Source organism: Oncorhynchus nerka, linkage group LG24 (genome assembly GCF_034236695.1).
Source record: "Oncorhynchus nerka isolate Pitt River linkage group LG24, Oner_Uvic_2.0, whole genome shotgun sequence".
NCBI classification, from domain to species: domain Eukaryota; kingdom Metazoa; phylum Chordata; class Actinopteri; order Salmoniformes; family Salmonidae; genus Oncorhynchus; species Oncorhynchus nerka.
In genome coordinates this window covers 61,160,186-61,180,420 of record NC_088419.1, presented here as the reverse complement: position 1 = coordinate 61,180,420, position 20,235 = coordinate 61,160,186, and the positions used below count along the sequence as shown (strand labels likewise).

The 20,235-nt window shown below is 44.2% G+C and overlaps 1 protein-coding gene across 2 annotated transcripts in view; it reads left to right on the top strand.

The window, feature by feature from the left end:
* Positions 1 to 654: 654 nt before the first annotated feature.
* Positions 655 to 20,235, top strand: part of rgl1 (ral guanine nucleotide dissociation stimulator-like 1) — a 32,150-nt gene continuing 12,569 nt past the window's right edge. The window contains exons 1-2 of one of the 2 annotated variants that reach the window (XM_029632593.2): positions 655 to 1,276; positions 17,508 to 17,618. In XM_029632593.2, coding sequence (XP_029488453.2) covers positions 1,121 to 1,276; positions 17,508 to 17,618 — 267 coding nt within the window. In that variant the 5' untranslated portion in view covers positions 655 to 1,120. Of the gene's footprint in view, positions 1,277 to 15,154; positions 15,423 to 17,507; positions 17,619 to 20,235 lie in introns of those variants that run through there. The other variant, XM_065009030.1, reaches the window with a different exon arrangement.

Genomic DNA, 20,235 nt, shown 5'->3' with positions numbered 1-20,235 from the left:
GACTCTCTTCCCTACTGCACACGCTCTCTCTCTCACACACACACACACACACACACACACACACACACACACACACACACACACACACACACACACACACACACACACACGCACAGACACACACTCTTCTCTCTTTCTCTCTCAGTCCCTATTAAATCCTATTCTCCAATGTTATCCATTTATGACCATTTGAACCTTGCTTCCAGTCTCAAAGGGCGTCATCTGCCACTTTTTGTTGGGTGTTGGTTAACAAACCAGTAGAATTAGTAACTGCTGAAGCACATAGCAGTTAGGGTTGTACTGTTACTCTCAGATCTCTGGGACAACCCAGACCTCTATCATACTTTAACATGATCTGTGTTACTTTTCTCATAATGGCTGTGGCTATGGAGCTTAGTGGTTTGAGTGGTGTATTAATTTTGGCTCAGGTACCACATAAATTAAGCCATCCAAGTTAACATCATGGAAAACATCCATTAGAATATATTGGAAATCCTGACATCCTCCTTCCATAACATCAACCTCCCTTCTCTCTTTTCCCGTCTTTCATCCACATTTTTAGTCACTGGATAGTTAAGGGGCTTATCCTAAGCTCCTCCCACTCTTGGCTGAGACAGAGTGAGCGAGGGAGAGAAGGAGAGATAGACAATAGAATTTAATCACTCATTTGGTCAGAGCTGGTAGGCTACAACCAAGCTCCACACACACCGAGAGGGGAAAAGAGAGAGAAGGAGTGAGTTTAAAGGAGAAGAGAAAGAGGAAACGGTGTCTGTTGGAGAGGAAGCCTCACTCACACCTCTAGGAACATAGCGAAGAGGGAATTGCAAGACCAGAGACACAGCAACCTAGCCTGGGAGCAGGAGGACTGACCAGCCTACTGAACCACACAGGCAGAGAATATAACAGAGAATAAAACCTGAGCCCTTGGGGTACAGAAGACCAGTGACAACAGCCACTCTGAGCCAGTGGATCCACAACATTCTACCACCCTGATCCAGACACTGAGGAACCAGAGATCCAGAGATCCAGAGGAACCCCCAACAGCACCCTCGCACTGCCTTCCAGAGTAGAATATGTCCTGCCAGCCCAGCCAACCCTGCCGCTGAGCCGCTGGGGCACCATGATATCCCACTACCCCCTGGCCATCCTGCTGCCCTGGCCCCCCGGTCCCCACGGACACTGCTCCGACATGGAGGCCTCTCTGCTGGATGGGGAGGGAGGGGTGTTCCTGCAGAGGTACCAGGCTCGATCACCAGAGAGCAGCCCCCGACACTGGGTCAGTCACTACCGGAGTGTGTGTGTGTGTGTGTGTGTGTGTGTGTGTGTGTGTGTGTGTGTGTGTGTGTGTGTGTGTGTGTGTGTGTGTGTGCGTGCGTGCGTGCGTGCGTGCGTGCGTGCGTGTGTGTAGCTGTCTTTCATGTACCCTTCTCTGTGTATCTCTGTCTATGGTGGATAGTCTTTAATGTTAGGGAAACATTGTTTCACACTTTCTGCTGTGTCCTTCCAGTACGATGGACTGGTCTTCTCATCTGAAGTGGGTCTATACACTTTCCTGCTCTGTCTCTCTGTCTGAGTTGTCTCTGTGTTCAATCTCTCAGTGATGCTGTGTTCAGGTCTGCAGGGCCAAATTCAAGGAGATATGTTTTGGTAGTTTCATTGTTGGGCTGAGGTGTGAGAGAGACACTGTACAAAGGGATTCAGGAAATTGACAGAAAAGTAGACGATGGCAGACCATTCAATGTCCAAAGTCTTTAGTGTCTGAAGGAACAGTCCAATGTGATTGTGTACTAGAAGGAACAGTCCAATGTGATTGTGTACTAGAAGGAACAGTCCAATGTGATTGTGTACTAGAAGGAACAGTCCAATGTGATTGTGTACTAGAAGGAACAGTCCAATGTGATTGTGTACTAGAAGGAACAGTCCAATGTGATTGTGTACTAGAAGGAACAGTCCAATGTGATTGTGTACTAGAAGGAACAGTCCAATGTGATTGTGTACTAGAAGGAACAGTCCAATGTGATTGTGTACTAGAAGGAACAGTCCAATGTGATTGTGTACTAGAAGGAACAGTCCAATGTGATTGTGTACAGTAGTGAAGGCAGATGGCAGACAGACCGGGGGACAGCTCTACCTTCACAGAGAAGTGTGACCTGTATTTCTGCTGAGCTCTGTTTATTCCTCAAAGATCAATCTGTGTGGTTGTGGTGATTCTGAGGAAACGGAGGAGGGAAAGAGGGGAGGAGAAGGAGGGGGTTGTTGTTGAGCGGGAAGCGAAGCCTCGTCTCTAGCCCCTGTCAGCAGTTCTGCTGCACAGAAGCATGTAGGTAGTGCTGACCACTGGTAACACTCGGTCGCTCTCTCTGACCACTCCTGACCGCTACTGACCTGCTGGTCATCCATCCATTCAGGGAACCTGCATCACTGCTGCCTTCCACACAGTTTAAGTTCCAACTACCAAGAAGTGGTTACATCAGAGTCTATCAGCAATGTAGCTGGAACATGAACCATGGTTGTGTTTACATATGATGTACTATCAGTGTGTGTTTATAGAGAGGTAATAACAGTTTATTAACCATGTCACTTTGAGTGTTTGCATGAGAGAGATGTTTTGTGTACCTATTTGAGCCCTGAATCTTTTGAATCTGGCATTCACCTAAACATTGTTGATGTGGTATCTAAGAATAGAGGTGTTTGGGTGGTCTGTGTATGTTTAACCAATCGAAATGTAGATACGGCAACTATTAGTAGGTCTGTGGCTCAGTACTAAAGTACATAGTGTTGATATGGTGAATATGGATATAATCTGAATGGAGGTCTGTGGCTCAGTACTAAAGTACATAGTGTTGATATGGTGAATATGGATATAATCTGAATGGAGGTCTGTGTGTGCTCAGTGGATATAAAGTGTGACATTGTGAATGTTTATGATGGTCCTCCCCTGGTCCTCTTATCTGACATCCTGGCTGACGTCTCTTCCCGACTCGCTGGACAGTTTCCGCCCATTGTTTCCCGGACAGAAAGGCCAGGCCGGACGGCAGGCCTCTTCCACTGACCACTGCTCACACAGATTCCAAACATACATATTCCAAACATACATATTCCAAACACACAGATTTGTGATTTCACACGAAATAATAATACACACACACAGATGTTGTGTACATACGCACATGTACACAATCACAGTGTGTAGGCTAATAGGTCTAAGCTCGTTTTGGCATTGACACGCCAAACAACGAGTCTGTGTGTGTTAAATGCGGTCTGAATCGTGTTTGTTTGATTGTTTGTCAGAGAATGACCAACCTCACTGTACTCTGATAGCACACTATGTTTCCCTATATTAGACTCTCTCCTCCCTATCTATTCACACTATGTTTCCCTATATTAGACTCTCTCCTCCCTATCTATTCACACTATGTTTCCCTATATTAGACTCTCTCCTCCCTATCTATTCACACTATGTTTCCCTATATTAGACTCTCTCCTCCCTATCTATTCACACTATGTTTCCCTATATTAGACTCTCTCCTCCCTATCTATTCACACTATGTTTCCCTATATTAGACTCTCTCCTCCCTATCTATTCACACTATGTTTCCCTATATTAGACTCTCTCCTCCCTATCTATTCACACTATGTTTCCCTATATTAGACTCTCTCCTCCCTATCTATTCACACTATGTTTCCCTATATTAGACTCTCTCCTCCCTATCTATTCACACTATGTTTCCCTATATTAGACTCTCTCCTCCCTATCTATTCACACTATGTTTCCCTATATTAGACTCTCTCCTCCCTATCTATTCACACTATGTTTCCCTATATTAGACTCTCTCCTCCCTATCTATTCACACTATGTTTCCCTATATTAGACTCTCTCCTCCCTATCTATTCACACTATGTTTCCCTATATTAGACTCTCTCCTCTCTATCTATTCACACTATGTTTCCCTATATTAGACTCTCTCCTCGCTATCTATTCACACTCTGTTTCCCTATATTAGACTCTCTCCTCTCTATCTATTCACACTATGTTTCCCTATATTAGACTCTCTCCTCCCTATCTATTCACACTATGTTTCCCTATATTAGACTCTCTCCTCTCTATCTATTCACACTATGTTTCCCTATATTAGACTCTCTCCTCTCTATCTATTCACACTATGTTTCCCTATATTAGACTCTCTCCTCCCTATCTATTCACACTATGTTTCCCTATATTAGACTCTCTCCTCCCTATCTATTCACACTATGTTTCCCTATATTAGACTCTCTCCTCCCTATCTATTCACACTATGTTTCCCTATATTAGACTCTCTCCTCCCTATCTATTCACACTATGTTTCCCTATATTAGACTCTCTCCTCCCTATCTATTCACACTATGTTTCCCTATATTAGACTCTCTCCTCTCTATCTATTCACACTATGTTTCCCTATATTAGACTCTCTCCTCTCTATCTATTTGAATGTCACAGGTGCATTTAGTATTACATTTTTGTCCTCCTGTTAGTGGTTACAAGAGAAAAATTGCTCCAATTTTACAGACTACAGTTACATAACTGTTATGCCTGTTATGCATTTATGTCCAGTAGAACTTTGAGACTTTGGGAGTTCTGCTCCCTTTGCTTGTGAAGCATTGTTGTAATCCATTTTTTCCCTCCCTCCCCCTCCTCCTTTCTTCTCCTCTTCTTAATGATCGGTTACGAAACCAGGCCAGCCATAAAGTAAAGCAGTGATTGAACTAATGTGTTTTAATGGCGTTGTTATGTGGTCCTGTGGTCTGTGGATGATGGCCGCCAGGTTCAAAGTGCAGGTCAGAAAGAGAGAATGCTGAGGTGTCCCTATTCAGTGTTACTGGGGACTTAGAGCCTCATAAAGACAGATAGAGCTGCCTCCTAGATCCTAGCTCCTGGCTCTTGGCTCCTGGAAGATGATACTGTGATCTGTTTTTCCACTCCCAGCCACAGAGAGTGTAGCAGAGCAGTTTGGTGATAAAGCACACAGCTCAATAAACTAGAATGCAGGCAATATTCAGCAAAACCCAATGACTGGTAATAAACCAAGCAGGGCCATTCGATAGTGGGCCATTGAAATAGCAGAAGCAATAGCAGACCACGAGAGTAAATCCACAATGATGATGTGGTTTCCAAGGAAAAATAGAAAAGCTGACCAAGCAGTCCTCCTTCCCGTTTTTGTCTCATTTTCTTTTCTTTTCTTTTTATGTGACGTTCAAATGTTTCCTTTCCAGCTAACCTTTCATTTCTTGACAGTCATGTGCCATTATGACACGACAATGGAGTTGGGTTTGTTATGGAGATATTTATTATGACACAGAGGAGAACTGAGGTTGTCTGTAAAAACACTGTCATTCAACAAACCTCCCATTGCAACAGTCTGGGGAAGGAAACTGACACTTGATTGTCCTAAATAGAACTGTGTTTCTGTGTTGACCCAAAAGTACAGAAAAGGGCTGACTTCTCCAGTCACATCATTTACGGGGCCTAACCAATTGTTCTATTATGTGTTTTTTTTTCTTGTGTTATTTGTAACTTATTTTGTGCATAATGTTTCTGCCACCGTATTCTACGGGCAAAAAAGAGCTTCTGGATATCAGGACAGCGATCACTCACCTCGGATTAGACAAAGATGTTTTCTTCAACGAGCAGGACATACAGGATGTACTTCAGACACCCGACAAGGCCGAAATCCCTGTCATTGGCAAGAGAGAGACAGCAGGTACAGAGCAGGTACAGACACATGGCGGGGTGCCTTGTAAGGATACGGTGGCGGTGAGTGGGAAATCTGCCTTTACCATCAGTATTACTTGCCAACGTACAATCATTGGACAATAAATTAGACGAGGTACGATTACGAATATCCTACCAACGGGACATCAAAAACTGTAATATTTTATGTTTCACCGAATTATTGCTGAATGACGACATGAATATTCAGCTGGTGGGATATACGCTGCACCGACAAGAAAGAACAGCACACTCCGATATGACGAGGGGGGCGGTCTGTGCATATTTGTAAACAATAGCCACTCACCCAGAGGCGGCGCTCCTAGTGGCCAGGGACTTTAATGCAGGGAAACTTAAATCCGTTTTACCTCATTTCTATCAGCATGTTAAATGCACAACCAGAGGGAAAATAAATTCTAGATCACCTTTACTCCAAACACAGAGACGTGTACAAAGGTCTCCCTTGCCCTGAATTTGGCAAATCTGTCCATAATTCTATCTTCCTGATTCCTGCTTACAAGCAAAAATGAAAGCCGGAAGCACCAGTGACTTGGTCTATAAAAAAGTGGTTAGATGAAGCAGATACTAAACTGCAGGACTGTTTTGCTAGCACAGACTAGAATATGTTTTGGGACTGTTTATAGCCTCGCTACTGTTTTTGCCTCGCTACTGTATTTAGCCTCGCTACTGTTATATCCTCGCTACTGTTATAGCCTCGCTATTGTATATAGCCTCGCTACTGTTAAATCATCGCTATTGTATTTAGCCTCGCTACTGTTATATCCTCGCTATTGTATATAGCCTCGCTACTGTTATAGCCTCGCTACTGTTATAGCCTCGCTACTGTATTTAGCCTCGCTACTGTTATAGCCTCGCTACTGTATTTAGCCTCGCTACTGTATTTAACCTCGCTACTGTTATAGCCTCGCTACTGTATTTAGCCTCGCTACTGTTATAGCCTCGCTACTGTATTTAACCTCGCTACTGTTATATCCTCGCTACTCTATATAGTCTCGCTACTGTTATATCCTCGCTACTCTATATAGTCTCGCTACTGTTATATCCTCGCTACTGTTATAGCCTCGCTAATGTATTTAACCTCGCTACTGTTATATCCTCGCTAATGTTATATCCTCGCTACTGTATATACCCTCGCTACTGTATATAACCTCACTACTGTTATAGCCTCGCTACTGTATTTAACCTTGCTACTGTTATAGCCTCGCTACTGTATTTAACCTCGCTACTGTTATAGCCTCGCTACTGTATTTAACCTCGCTACTGTTATAGCCTCGCTACTGTATATACCCTCGCTACTGTTATTTTTCACTGTCTTTTTTACTGTTTTTATTTCTTTACTTATCTATTGTTTACCTAATACCTTTTTTTAACTTAAAAATTGCACTGTTGGTTAGGGCTTGTAAGTAAGCATTTCACTGTAAGGTCTACACCTGTTGTATTCGGCGCACGTGACAAATACACTTTGATTTGATTTGGTATATTGCAGACCCATTTACCAAATAAATGGGTCTGCAATATTTTCTTCAAAGTACACCTCTTTGTTGGCATCCTATTAATTTCACACTCTTGGGTAGCATCTTGCAAGTCTAGCTAGCTGCTCCATGGTTCATACTGTATTATGGGTCCTGGATTAATTGTGGCATAGAGAAGTTGTGAAGAGTCAATAGTCAGGCTATTGTCCCTGTCATCCTCCAGTCCAGGCCTGGGCATCACACATCACACCAGAGGATCAGATCACTCAACTGGGGCAGAAACTCATCAGACCATAGGGGCACACGGCAATATGGTGCCCCCCTACTGGGTAACACAATTCTGAGTGGTTTTGATAGTGTAGCAGCTGTGTGTGCATGTGTGTGTGGGGGGGGGGGGTCGATGTTGATCACACATTTGGATGGGCTTCAGGCTGCGGATGATAGTGGTACAGTGGCTGTTGGCTATGTAAGCACACTAACCTTTTTAAATCAAATAGATGCACTAAATCATGCACACGCACACAAAACCTGGACTGCACACCACAAAAACCCCAGCCCCTGGCAGCTTGTGCAATAGGACTGTGGTAAACCATGTGAGCCCCCTCCCCTCCCCACAACAGCCCAGCCTGATCCCAGTCATGTGTCCCAGCTTACTGCGTGTTCTGCCTGAGCAGGCAGAGTGTGTGTGTGTGTGTGTGTGTGTGTGTGTGTGTGTGTGTGTGTGTGTGTGTGTGTGTGTGTGTGTGTGTGTGTGTGTGTGTGTGTGTGTGTGTGTGTGTGTGTGTATGTGTGTGTGTGTGTGTGTGTGTGTGTGTGTGTGTGTGTGTGTGTGTGTGTGTGTGTGTGTGTGTGTGTGGAGGAGAGGGTAGAGAGGGGGCCGATGTCCAAGTGGGCAGTGCAGGGTGGTGTACTCAGGACAGTTATTCATATGAATGGTCAGGCAATCCGGCATGTCAGCATCTCACCCACTTGTAGTCTGAACCCTCAGGCCATAAAATGTTTGTAGATCTAGTGTGTCCATTTCTAGGTTTTCAATATAGAACGGAGTCAGTGGTTCTATGCATCCGTGGGTGTTTATCTCAGCAGAATTGTAGTGCTACAGAGGCTGTGAGAAACAGATGGCTCTGACTGTAACAGGAGGCCAGACAGGCAGACCCACACTTCTTAATTGGGGCTTAAAGGCAGGGGGTCAGGGGTGGGGATGGAGGGCTACTGGGGATACCCCAAGTTACCGTAATGTCTATAAGACATGGCAGTACAGTGTGAGTCATCATAAAGCACAGCCTAGAACTGAGGATTATCCTTGTTTTGGTGCCGAGGGCGGCTCAAGCCTATTGACCCCAGATGAACACTGTGGAACACTCCGGATCAGCCTGTAATATTGCCTCTCGGAAAGCTTTAGATATGCCTATAAGTTGCCTTTAGGCACATATCTAGGATCAGCTTAGGTGGGGGGAAATGTAAAACTGACCTCAGTATCTAGGAGCAATTTCATCTTACTCTTTTCTGAGGCAGTTCTAGGATCAGTCTGTATAAGCCATGGTGTAATGTTGTCTGTGCTCCCAAAGACCTCTGTAAGACACTGCAGCCCCAGCTGGTGGCCATCCAGAGGGAGGGGAGGGGCTCTCAGTGTCTTAGTGGGGTTTACTGGCAGTGGTGATGATGTCATTCCTCTGGAGTCTGGCCGGTTGTATGAATCACTATGCTAATGAGGCCAGGAGGCCACTGATAGAGCCTCACACAGGGCCTCACAGGGTAACAATGGATCAGAGTCCTCTCCCTGACCGAGTCTGTAATACCTACTAGCTTCAAACAGACCACCATAGTCCCTGCGCCCAAGAAAGCAAAGGTAACCTGCCTAAATGATTACCCCCCCATAGCACTCACGTCAGTAGCTATTAAGTGCTTTGAAAGGCTGGTCATGGCTCACATCAACACCATCATGCCGGAAACCCTAGACCCAGTCCAATTCGCATACCGCCCCAACAGATCCACAGATGACACAATCTCAATTGCACTCCACACTGCCCTTTCCCACCTGGACAAAAGGAATGCTGTTAATTGACTACAGCTCAGCGTACAACACCATAGTGCCCACAAAGCTCATCACTAAGCTAAGGACCCTGGGACTAAACACCTCCCTCTGCAACTGGATCCTGGACTTCCTGATGGGCAGGTAACAACACATCTGCCACGCTGATCCTCAACACAGGGGTCCCTCAGGTGTGCATACTTAGTCCCCTCCTGTACTCCCTGTTCACCCACGACTTCATGGCCAAGCACGACTCCAACACCATCCGACAATGATGAGACAGCCTATAGGGAGGAGGTCAGAGACCTGGCAGTGTGGTGCCAGGACAACAACCTCTCCCTCAACGTGAGAAAGACAAAGGAGCTGATCGTGGACTATAGGGGGGCCAAGCTTCTTGCCATCCAGGACCTATATACTAGGCGGTGTCAGAGGAAGGCCCAAAAAAATGTATCACAGACTCCAGTCACCAGAATCATCGACTGTTCTCTCTGCTACCGCACGGCAAGCGGTACCGGAGCGCCAAGTCTACATTTACCCCCCCCGGGAAGTAGCCTCATTTTTAGTACATTATATGTACATATTTTCTTAACTCTATTCATTGAACTGCATTGGTGGTTAAGTGCTTGTAAGTAAACATTTCATGGTAAGGTCTACACCTGTTGTATTCGGAGCATGTGACAAATACAATTTGATTTGATTTTGAGGAGGAAAGAGGAGGAGAGAAGAAGACGGGATAGAAAGAGGGGAGAGAAAAACGAGAGGTGAGGTGAGAAACATGCACTACAGGGAGAGTGGGGGAGATGAGAAGAGGGGGGAAACATGGGAAAGGGGGACAACTTAATTAAGAAGATAGGAAAATAGTGGAGAAACATGAGGGGTGAGAGCGAAGGAGAGGGTAGAAACATGGAGGAGAGACATGAAGAGAGAGGAGGAACATGAGCAAGAGAGTGGAAACTGTAATCTGCATGATTGAGAGGTCACAACTGACTGTGCCCTTTTTAATTTAAAAATGTATTTCATCTTAATTTAACCACATAAGATAGTTGAGAACAAGTTCTCATTTACAACTGCGACCTGGCCAAGATAAAGCAAAGCAGTGCGACACAAACAACAACACAGAGTTACACATGGAATAAACAAACGTACAGTCAATAACACAATAGAAAAAAAAGAAAGTCTATATACAGTGTGTGCAAATGGTGTGAGGAGGTAAGGCAATAAATAGGCCATAGTAGTGAAGTAATTACAATGTAGCAAATTAACACTGGAGTGATAGATGAGCAGATGATGATGTGCAAGTAGAGATACTGGTGTGAAAAAGAGCAGAAAAGTAAATAAAAACCATATGGGGATGAGGTAGGTAGATTGGGTGGGCTATTTACAGATGGGCTATGTACAGCTGCAGCGATCGGTTAGCTGCTCAGACAGCTGATGTTTAAAGTTAGTGAGGGAAATATAAGTCTTTCACTTTCAGTTTTGTACACCAGCTTCAAACAGCTGAAAATACAATATTTTTGGTTATAGAAAATATATTTCACAGCATTTTGGTGGTACGATAATTCTCTACACTATGCAATGCTTGTTTTGTCACAAAAACTGAAATTAGACGAACTATTCGAATTTTAGCAACCAGGAAATGGCGGAGCTGTCACACACTGACCATAGTTTGCTTTGTATGTTTCTATGTTTTGTTTGGTCAGGGTGTGATCTGAGTGGGCATTCTATGTTGTGTCTAGTTTGTCTGTTTCTGTGTTTGGCCTTTCTGTGTTTGGTTCTCAATCAGAGGCAGGTGTTAGTCATTGTCTCTGATTGGGAACCATATTTAGGTAGCCTGTTTGGTGTTGGGTTTTGTGGGTGATTGTCTCCTGTGTCAGTGTTTGTGCCACACGGGACTGTTTCGGGTTTACACTGTTGTTGGTTTTTTTGGTAGTTTATTCATGTATAGTTTTCTTATTAAAAACAAACATGAATTTCAACCACGCTGCATTTTGGTCCTCCTCTCCTTTGACGGAAGAATCCTGTTACAGGAGCATTTTACAAAGCTAGAAGATCATAAAGTCCTAAAAACAACCAACTCCTCTGGCGTTGTGGCTCCTGCACGTTGCATTGGCAAACCCAGAGCTGATTCTGGATAAATTCACCATCTTACATACAGTATATACCACTCCCTACTGGATAGTGTGGTTAAAACACAAACACACACACACACTGATCTTCATGCGCAGACAGTGTAAATTAAACACAGACACATATAGCAGGACACATGGCCCACCCACACACAGGCACAAAGTGTACCTGACATAACGTAGTCACAATAGTGGCAGTAGTAGTGGGAGTAGAGGCTTCGGGGAAGTGATCCCTCCCTGTGTCTCACAGACAGACAGACAGACAGACTGGCATTGGACGCTGACAGGACCTTCCTAGTACTGCTTGTTATGCAATGATGCAATGACAGAGTTTCCACTGGAGTCTCTGGCTCTAACAGCTGCCAATACTTTAATAGTGAGGATGAATCTTATTTTTTGCTCATATCAGGCTAATGAAAGGCCATCATTGTAAATAAGAATTTGTTCCTAATTAACTGTCTTGCCTAGTTAAATTAAGGTTCAACTTAAAATATCCAACCAGCTTGATGTACAAAATATAATAATTATTCCTAAATTCCCTCTGAATTCCACTAATGACTCTGTTATTGTTTTGGCTTGATCTCTTCTGGCTTAAATGGCCTCTCCATGAGCTCCTGACCTTGCTGTGAACTCTATTACACACACACACACACACACACACACACACACACACACACACACACACACACACACACACACACACACACACACACACACACACACACACACACACACACACACACACACACACACACACACACACACACACACACACACACACACACACACACACACACACACACACACACACACACACACACACGTACACTTTCTCTGACAATGACCTCTTGATCCTCTTCACTTAAACAGAGCAGCTTCAAACCATCCTGAATGGTCTGGCTGTCTTATCTGCAAAACTCTCTTGGCTCTGAGATGGGTAGTTAGATCCCTATAGTGCTCTACTGAGTGTCTCTTCTCTTCTCTCTGTAAGTGAGTGTTCTGATGCAATCCTGTCCCCTTGATGTAGAGTTTTATGGTTCATCTACTTTTCTTTTCTTTTCATCTCCCGTCCTCTCCTCTCCTCTCCTCTCCTCTCCTCTCCTCTCCTCTCCTCTCCTCTCCCTCTGTAGCAGTAGTAGTGTTTTATGGCTCTAGCCCTGCCAGCCCCACCCGTCATGTATGAAGACAGCAGGCTTTGTGGAGTCGGGAGGCTGCAGGCAGGAAGTGGGAGATTTCCTGGAATGTGCCTTTTCCCCCACAGTGGTGCAACAACAGCACCGTGCGCCTCCTGTTTTTGTCCGGCTCCAGGGGGGGGGGGGGGGGTAGATAGGGGTCCCCCAGAGGGAAGGCTGGTGGCCGGGGGTCCAGGGGTTCCAGCCAGGGGAGAGCTAACCCTTCTGTGCAGTCCCCCAGTATGTGCTGTGATATTGGAGATATATTTTATTCCAGATCTCAGGATGAACAGCACCCCTCCTCCGGCCCCCCAGACAAACAAACCTCCTTTTCCATAGAGACTTGCTCCAGACTATAAGATCTGTTGGAGCAGCAGTAGGATCTTAGTACTGTAAATCAACCAGATATATGGCTTTATTTATTATCCCCAGCAGCTGGGCCAATACAAACAGTCTCTTATTTAATCTGAACAGTGCAGCGCCAGACTCCGTAGATTGCACCAAAGATCTTAGCCTTCTCTCTCTGCATCCCAAACCAAGTCCTTGTGAAATGGGAGATGTGTGCTCATCGGTCCAGTAGAGTTGAGCTGTGCCTGTCACATTTGTCAGAAGGAGTATTGTCGCACAGAAGGATGACATCACTCACCTCTGAGAGCAGCACAACAGTCCCCGGGGGAGAGCCAGGGGTCACAACCTTTCCCACTGCCTGTCGATGCTTCCCAGAGCCCTGGAGACTGATGTGGATGGTGGGGCAAGCCAGCCTGGGAACTGGCCTCCAGCCAGGCTACACAGGGCTTCCCTGGACCCCTGGCCCTCCAGGCAGGCAGCCTCTGGCCTCTGGCCCGGCCTGCAGCCAACCTGGACTGGGTTGTTTGGGGAGCAGTGACACCCTGGCCGGCCTGTACGTCTGTGGGCACCGACTGACACTGTGTGTGACGTTTGGTGTGATGCTGTGTGACGTTGTGTGTTACATGGGCCAGTGTATGAGAGTCAGAGGACACGGGTCACGGCATGGCCAGCCTACTCTCCTACAGAGGGCTCCCATTGTCCACTGGAAGTCTAGTCCTACTACTGGTGCAGTACATTACTCACAGTGCATTGTGTGGGTCTTGGTGGCTGAAGTTATTACATGAGACATACCTTTACTGATCATCCTAATGGCTTCAAAATAACTCTCTAAATGTTTGACCACCTGCTGATTTCTATCTCTCCACTGACTCAAGTAAGTGGTTGACAGTGGTGGGAAAAGTACTCACTTGTTATACTTGAGTAAAAGTAAAGAAAATGACTCAAGTAAAAGTGAAAGTCACCCAGTAAAATACAACTTGAGTAAAAGTCTAAAAGTATTTGGTTTTAAATATACTTAAGTATCAAATGTAAATGTAATTGCTAAAATATACTTAAGTATCAAAAGTCAAAGTAAAAAGTATAAATCATTTCAAATTATTATTATTTTTGACAATTTATGAATAGCCAGGGGCATACTCCAACACTCAGACATAATTTACAAACAAAGCATTTGTGTTTAGTGAGTCCGCCAGATCAGAGGCAGGGGATGACCAGGGATGTTCTCTGTTTAGTGAGTCCTCCAGATCAGAGGCAGGGGATGACCAGGGATGTTCTCTGTTTAGTGAGTCCTCCAGATCAGAGGCAGTAGGGAGGACCAGGGATGTTGACTCTTGATGTGCATGAATTGGACCATTTTCCTGTCCTGCTAAGCATTCAAAATGTAACGAGTTCTTTTGATTGTCTCGGAAAATGTATGGAGTAAAAAGTACATTATTTTCTTTAGGGATGTAGTGGAGTAAAAGTACAAATTGTCAAAAATATAAATAGTAAAGTACAGATATCCAAAAAAACGACTTAAGTAGCACTTTAAAGTGTTTTTACTTACTTTACACCACTGGTGGTTGACTATGTTTACAAATACATAAACAGTGGAACAGTTGTTGACTATTCTCACACACATACCCTATTCACATAAACAATACACAATTGTGACTGCAGCTCCAGCCTTCTTGTAGTATTGTTTCACTGGAACAAGGACTATCTGGCTTAAAGGGCCAATCCTTAGTTGAAACAATAACAAAGCGTTACCCCGCCTCTGTTTTGGTTAAAAGCTAAAGGGTGGGCCTGGAGAAATGTAACCACTCAAATTCATGGACAGAGCTAGGACTTGACCATCCAAGATATAAAAATGATAGTTTCAAGCATGTTTTGGGGGTATACAGCGTTTATTTACAATGTTTACAAACACTGGAGTAAAACAATCTTATATTTGGGGTTCTGATGGGGTTTGACAGTTGAACTAAGCTCATGAGGCAATTATAAATTATATTATTCAATAATCAATATGTATATATTATTAACGAACGTCCAAAAATGGATGAAGGAACTTCAGATTGACCCTTTAAGCTTTACACACAAGCATGCATGCGTAATATCAACGAAAATCTCGACGGGCACTAAAATACTATCTTAAATTTACTGTCAGATTGTATCTTTCACATAATGTTCTCCCTGAAAATTAAAAATCTAAAGAAAATGGTAACGGGAGGGGTTATTGTGAGGACCGGGAGTGCGGTGGGCGGAGCTCAGCCATTCAACAGGGGACTGAGGAAGAAGGGAGATTGAAAGAGAGGAGGAGGATTTGAGAGAGGGGGACAACACAGACAAGAGAGCTGTGACGGATTGTGTAGTGAAGAATATATTTTACAGAGCAGGACCGCACCGTATGTCGCTGGGGACTGGAAACATTTATTGCCTGGGTTGACTGTTTATACCGTGTTCTGATGCAGTCTCCGGATCATGAGAGAAGCGCTGACCATGAGATTCGCCTGGAAAGCTAAAATGGTAAAAAAAAAAGTTCCACTGTTTCCGTGCTGCAGACTGTTGCTTTTGTGGTTTGAGAGTCAGCTTTCAGAGCGGCTGGAGAGGGAGGGGGTATGCTTGGGAAAGTAGCGAATAAAGGAAAGAAAGGGGGGGGCGGCGGGCGGGCGATGAATTTGAACATTGAGTTTTAATTGTTTTCTCTCCCTCAACGCTCTCGTGGTGCACTTTAAATGGTCTGTATCGCCTGCGCGTAAACGTTTTGCGTAAAGACGCGGCCGCTATGGAAATGTAACTAGTGTCCGAATATATATGATACCATTCGTTTTTCCCCATAGAAATGAAAAACTTTTGTCTCTGAGCGGAGAGTGAAATGGTAGAACAATTGCCTTGGCCCTGAGGCGTGAGCTCCTTTCACGGGTCCCTGCAGCTGCGTCTGGAGAAAACACAAAGCCTACGGATCAGCCCAAAGACTTGACACCGTTGTTGTTATCTTGAGCGTATTGTTTTCACTTGGCTCAACATCCGTGTTCTGTGATGTCAGCAGAAGCGGGTCGGGGACAGACTACTGTTATTTGCCCGAGCAAATAGTCTATTCTGTAGTCGGCGTCCTTCTCCGCTGAATTGGAGCATCCTTCCAAACTGAAGGCTGTCCAGCAATTATGAAATTGGAGTTAGTAAACAAGCCATCTTCTGTTTATATCCTGGGGTCATTTATATGCCATGTAGTCTCTAAACTCATTCCTATTCACAACCATGTTTATCTCAGCTTTTGTATTATAGGCATATTAGATGACACAGAGCTAAAATGTCCCCTGTGACAGAATAACTTTTTTGATCTCTCTTTTTATAACTCCCGCCTGGGGCCTTTGGTACACCATAAGCCCCAACTTGGTCCACAAAGCAGGCAGGCCTTTAAACCCCAGTCTGAAAAACATTTATGCCTGGCACAAAGAGCAGGCTCTGTGCAGACTGTGGACTCAGCAGGCTGGGCCACAGAGCAGAAATACCTCCTGCTATTGTTTTGGAGTGGACTGGACTGCATAACTCACTGAGTGAAGTATTTATCTCGCAGGCAGAGAGGCAGCACTGTACAGGAAACGGATGGAAAATACAGGCCTTCTGGCCTGTTTTATCTCCTGCACTCGGTTACTCCTCTGTGGCACACTTTCTCTCTCTTCACCAGAGCCCATTGCCACCACACACTGTTTATTAGTGCCTGACTGTGATTGTTTGGGGTGGGTTCCCCGCATGGCCCTCTGTGCTGTATTTTTGTTAGAACCCAAACATCTACCCACAACAGTCCCGGGCTAAGTGCCACTGGCCTTAAGAGCTGGCATTTTAAGCCTGTTAATGGCTAGCTGTAACCTTTGACTCTAGCTGCCACCACTCTGTCTGGGGAGGGAGTGGACTTTGCCATTGTCCTGTTATGGCAGTGGTGGAAAGTGAGAGTTTGGACTTACTGGAGTGCTTCTGTCCTCTAAACCGCTCCTCTTTATGGGATTGAAATTAGCTCTGGTCACTGTTACACTGCATGTGGCTGCCTTCCTTCTTGACTGGGCAGATTTTTGATTTGAGTGAACTGCAGTTCTGTGTGTGTGCTCTGCATAGCTGAGGCGCAATATGTCGCCAATATGGATTCAGAGACAGAGAGTAGACTATATTGTGTGTGTGTGTGTGGAGCAGTGAGCAGTACATGTACTGTATTTCCACCAGTTCCAGGCTTTGGGAGGGAGGTTTCAGGTTGAGCCAGTCTCAGACAGGCAGGGGATTTTTGATTGTCTTTAGTCTACAGACAGTTCTCAGCTTTAGCTCTCATCTCCTGCGCTCCAGTGGCCCTCTCCAGCTCTGACCTCAGCTCTCAGAGATGGTGAAAGGTATGGTGGTGAGGGAGACAGGCTCTCCTACTCAGTGGCACTCTGCTCAGTATGGGTTTCATTCTCTATCTCTTTCACGCTGTCCTTGAGTCATAACAAAAGTACTGTTTTGTTTCTAGACACACATCACTTATTTTTAAATGTGATACATTTTGCTTCAGCTTTGTTGTGGTCCTGTGTTCTAGAAGATGGTTTGTCTGTGTGTCAACAGCTCATTATGTCTCTCCCACAGAGCTCGGTGCAGGACTGGGGGGAGGAAGTGGAGGAGGGAGCAATATACAACGTGACACTGAAGAGGGTCCAGATTCAGCAGGCTGCCAACAAGGGAGCAAGATGGCTGGGGGTGAGTGGACCACTGCTCTTTCACTACAACACACTGGTTGAAAGCATGCAAACTTGTGAGAGACTTTATCAGCCTCAAGCAATAACCCTGATCAATGCATTATATCTATAGACAGATTGAATCTTTCCATTGGAGAATTGATGATATAATCACTAGTTAACATGGCAACATTGGACAGATTGAATCACATTGCAATTAGATAAGTCTATAGTTCTTTGAAAGGAGAGGGGTACAAGAAGTAGTTTTGTGGATAGAGCTGGTCTGTTTCATTGTAAGAGATGCAGTAATGTCAATTTGCAATCACAGGGCGTTTTAACATTTAAACTGTTGAATTCTCCCATTTTTGCCAACACCCTGCGCAGGCCATATAAAAACTTTTACACAAATAGCCTACTCAACTGTTTGTCAAAGTCATGTGATTTCCTGATTTGCCAGTTCCATAGAGAGAGAGAGTACTCTAGTGCCCAAAAGCCTGTTTTAGCACTGGCAGCGCCATTGAGGACTTTTACCATTTTGAAGTACAGTAGTCAACTGGGAGGGACTTCCTATGGGTTAAGGAAGAATCACAAAATTCCATCCATATTGTCAAGAGGGATCAGCCAATGAATATTACTCATCAATTATAGTCAATTATACTCACATTCCATAACTGCAGGTGGCAGTCGAATGCCAGACCTTGGCTTTATACCTGTTCAAACAGCACATTCCAGGTGGCAGTATGCACCCTTTCAGTTTGTTTACCAACTCATAGAAGTAGCAGAATAAGAAAATGTACTACTTCAAAATGGAGATGGCCACTATGGCACTGCCCATGCTCGTACAGATGCCATAATGAGACGGGTGCAATGGAGCGTCCTCTAATGATCTCTGTCTGGTTCTAATTAGGTCATTCCATGTCATTTCAGCAAGCCTTGACACCCACCGTCTGATTTATTCTGAAATTGTTTCTGTAGTTCGAAATCGATAAGAAAAGCATTCCGGAAACATTATTTTGTTGAAATATAATTTGATCTCTGATAAATTTAAGCTAATTGATTGCACCTAAATTGTCCATTTGAATTTATAGGATTCATGTAATATTCAATAATTATAGTACCTAACATCTGATTTGGACCAAACCTTTTTCTAACAACGACTAAGACATGAGGAATCCAAAGAAGTGTGCCACAAATGCCAAAAAGCATTTGAAATTGTGGCCAGGTAAAAAAAAACAAAGCATGGGTTGCTATCATACCTGGCCCATAGACTGCTTACAGGGTAAGAAAAAGAAGAAGAAAAAAAATGAATATGTTGTGATTTGGGTGAACTATCCCTTTAACAATGGGGGGGATTCTTTAAAAAACATGTCTAATGGCAAGAACAGCACCATCTAGTGGTCAGAACCTGGTATTATCAGGATGTAGGATGGGACATACACCCAACAACTTCAATTGCTAATTTCTCTGAACAGGGGAAAGAAACCATCACCAAATTCACTGAGAAATCATGACATAGGATTAAGAAACAATACTCTGAGCTGCAGCGGCATACTACTTGTCAAACATAGAGAATTGATCCAATATACTCATTGTGTCTGTGGATGGTTATTGACCACTTCTTTGGAGTCCTCATGTCTTACACATTGTTAGAAAAAAGTTATGTCCAAATAGGATGTTGGGTACTATAATTGTTGAATATTGAATGTTATATGAATCCTAGAAATGAAAATGGTCAATTTGTGTGCAATCAATCAGCTTAATTTCTCAGGGAAAAAATTTATATATATATATTTTTTTTGTTGTTGTTGCAGGAATGCTAATCTTATCTGTTTCTAACAAACGAAACGATTTCAGAACAATCTGAGATGGTGGGTGTTGAAATCATCTTTCTTGTGCTTTTTGAAGTGGAACGACCCAACTGCCACCATAATTCTTCTTTCCCTGCATGTTGCATCCCGTTAAAGCAAAGCATATGGATGAGAACAACTACCCCACATTATCATATGGCAGTATACATTTGGAGTGCTTGTTTATTGTAGCCCCTGAGTGGGAGTTCTGTATATGTGAATGTATGAGTAAGCTAGTGAAAACAAGACCATTGTCTGTTCTGTATTTGTCTCTTGGTTGTTGGTGATTGTAATCCCTTCATTTCTTTAGTGGAAAAGCAAGATAATGTAAACAACGAGCCACAGTGCCACACTGGTGCTTTGTTTACTGTTGTGGCACTGCCCATAGAGTGCTATCTGAAGAAATGCTATACAAATGTGAATGTATGTGTTTGGTACTTGACAGTCAGTACATTTGTGGTGAGATTTTTACCAGAGAGCAGTACTGACTTTGAGAGTGGAGAGCTACTGTGAGTTGGACTGAGTCTGCTGTCCTCTTTGCCTCCCTCTCAGCCAGAGGACAGGGTGGAGGAGGGGTGCTCCACTCCGTGATTAGAAGCAGATTGGAGAGTTTCCTGTTTTAGTGTGCTAGCAGCACCAAATATCTCTCTCCTCTCTTCTAATTGTTCTCCCAGCAGACACAATACTCGGACACATCTGCTTAAGAATGAAATGTAGGGTACCTTTTGTCTCAACACCTCTCTCTCTCCCTCCATTTCTCTCCTCGTTCTCAGTGTTCTAATCCTTGGTTCT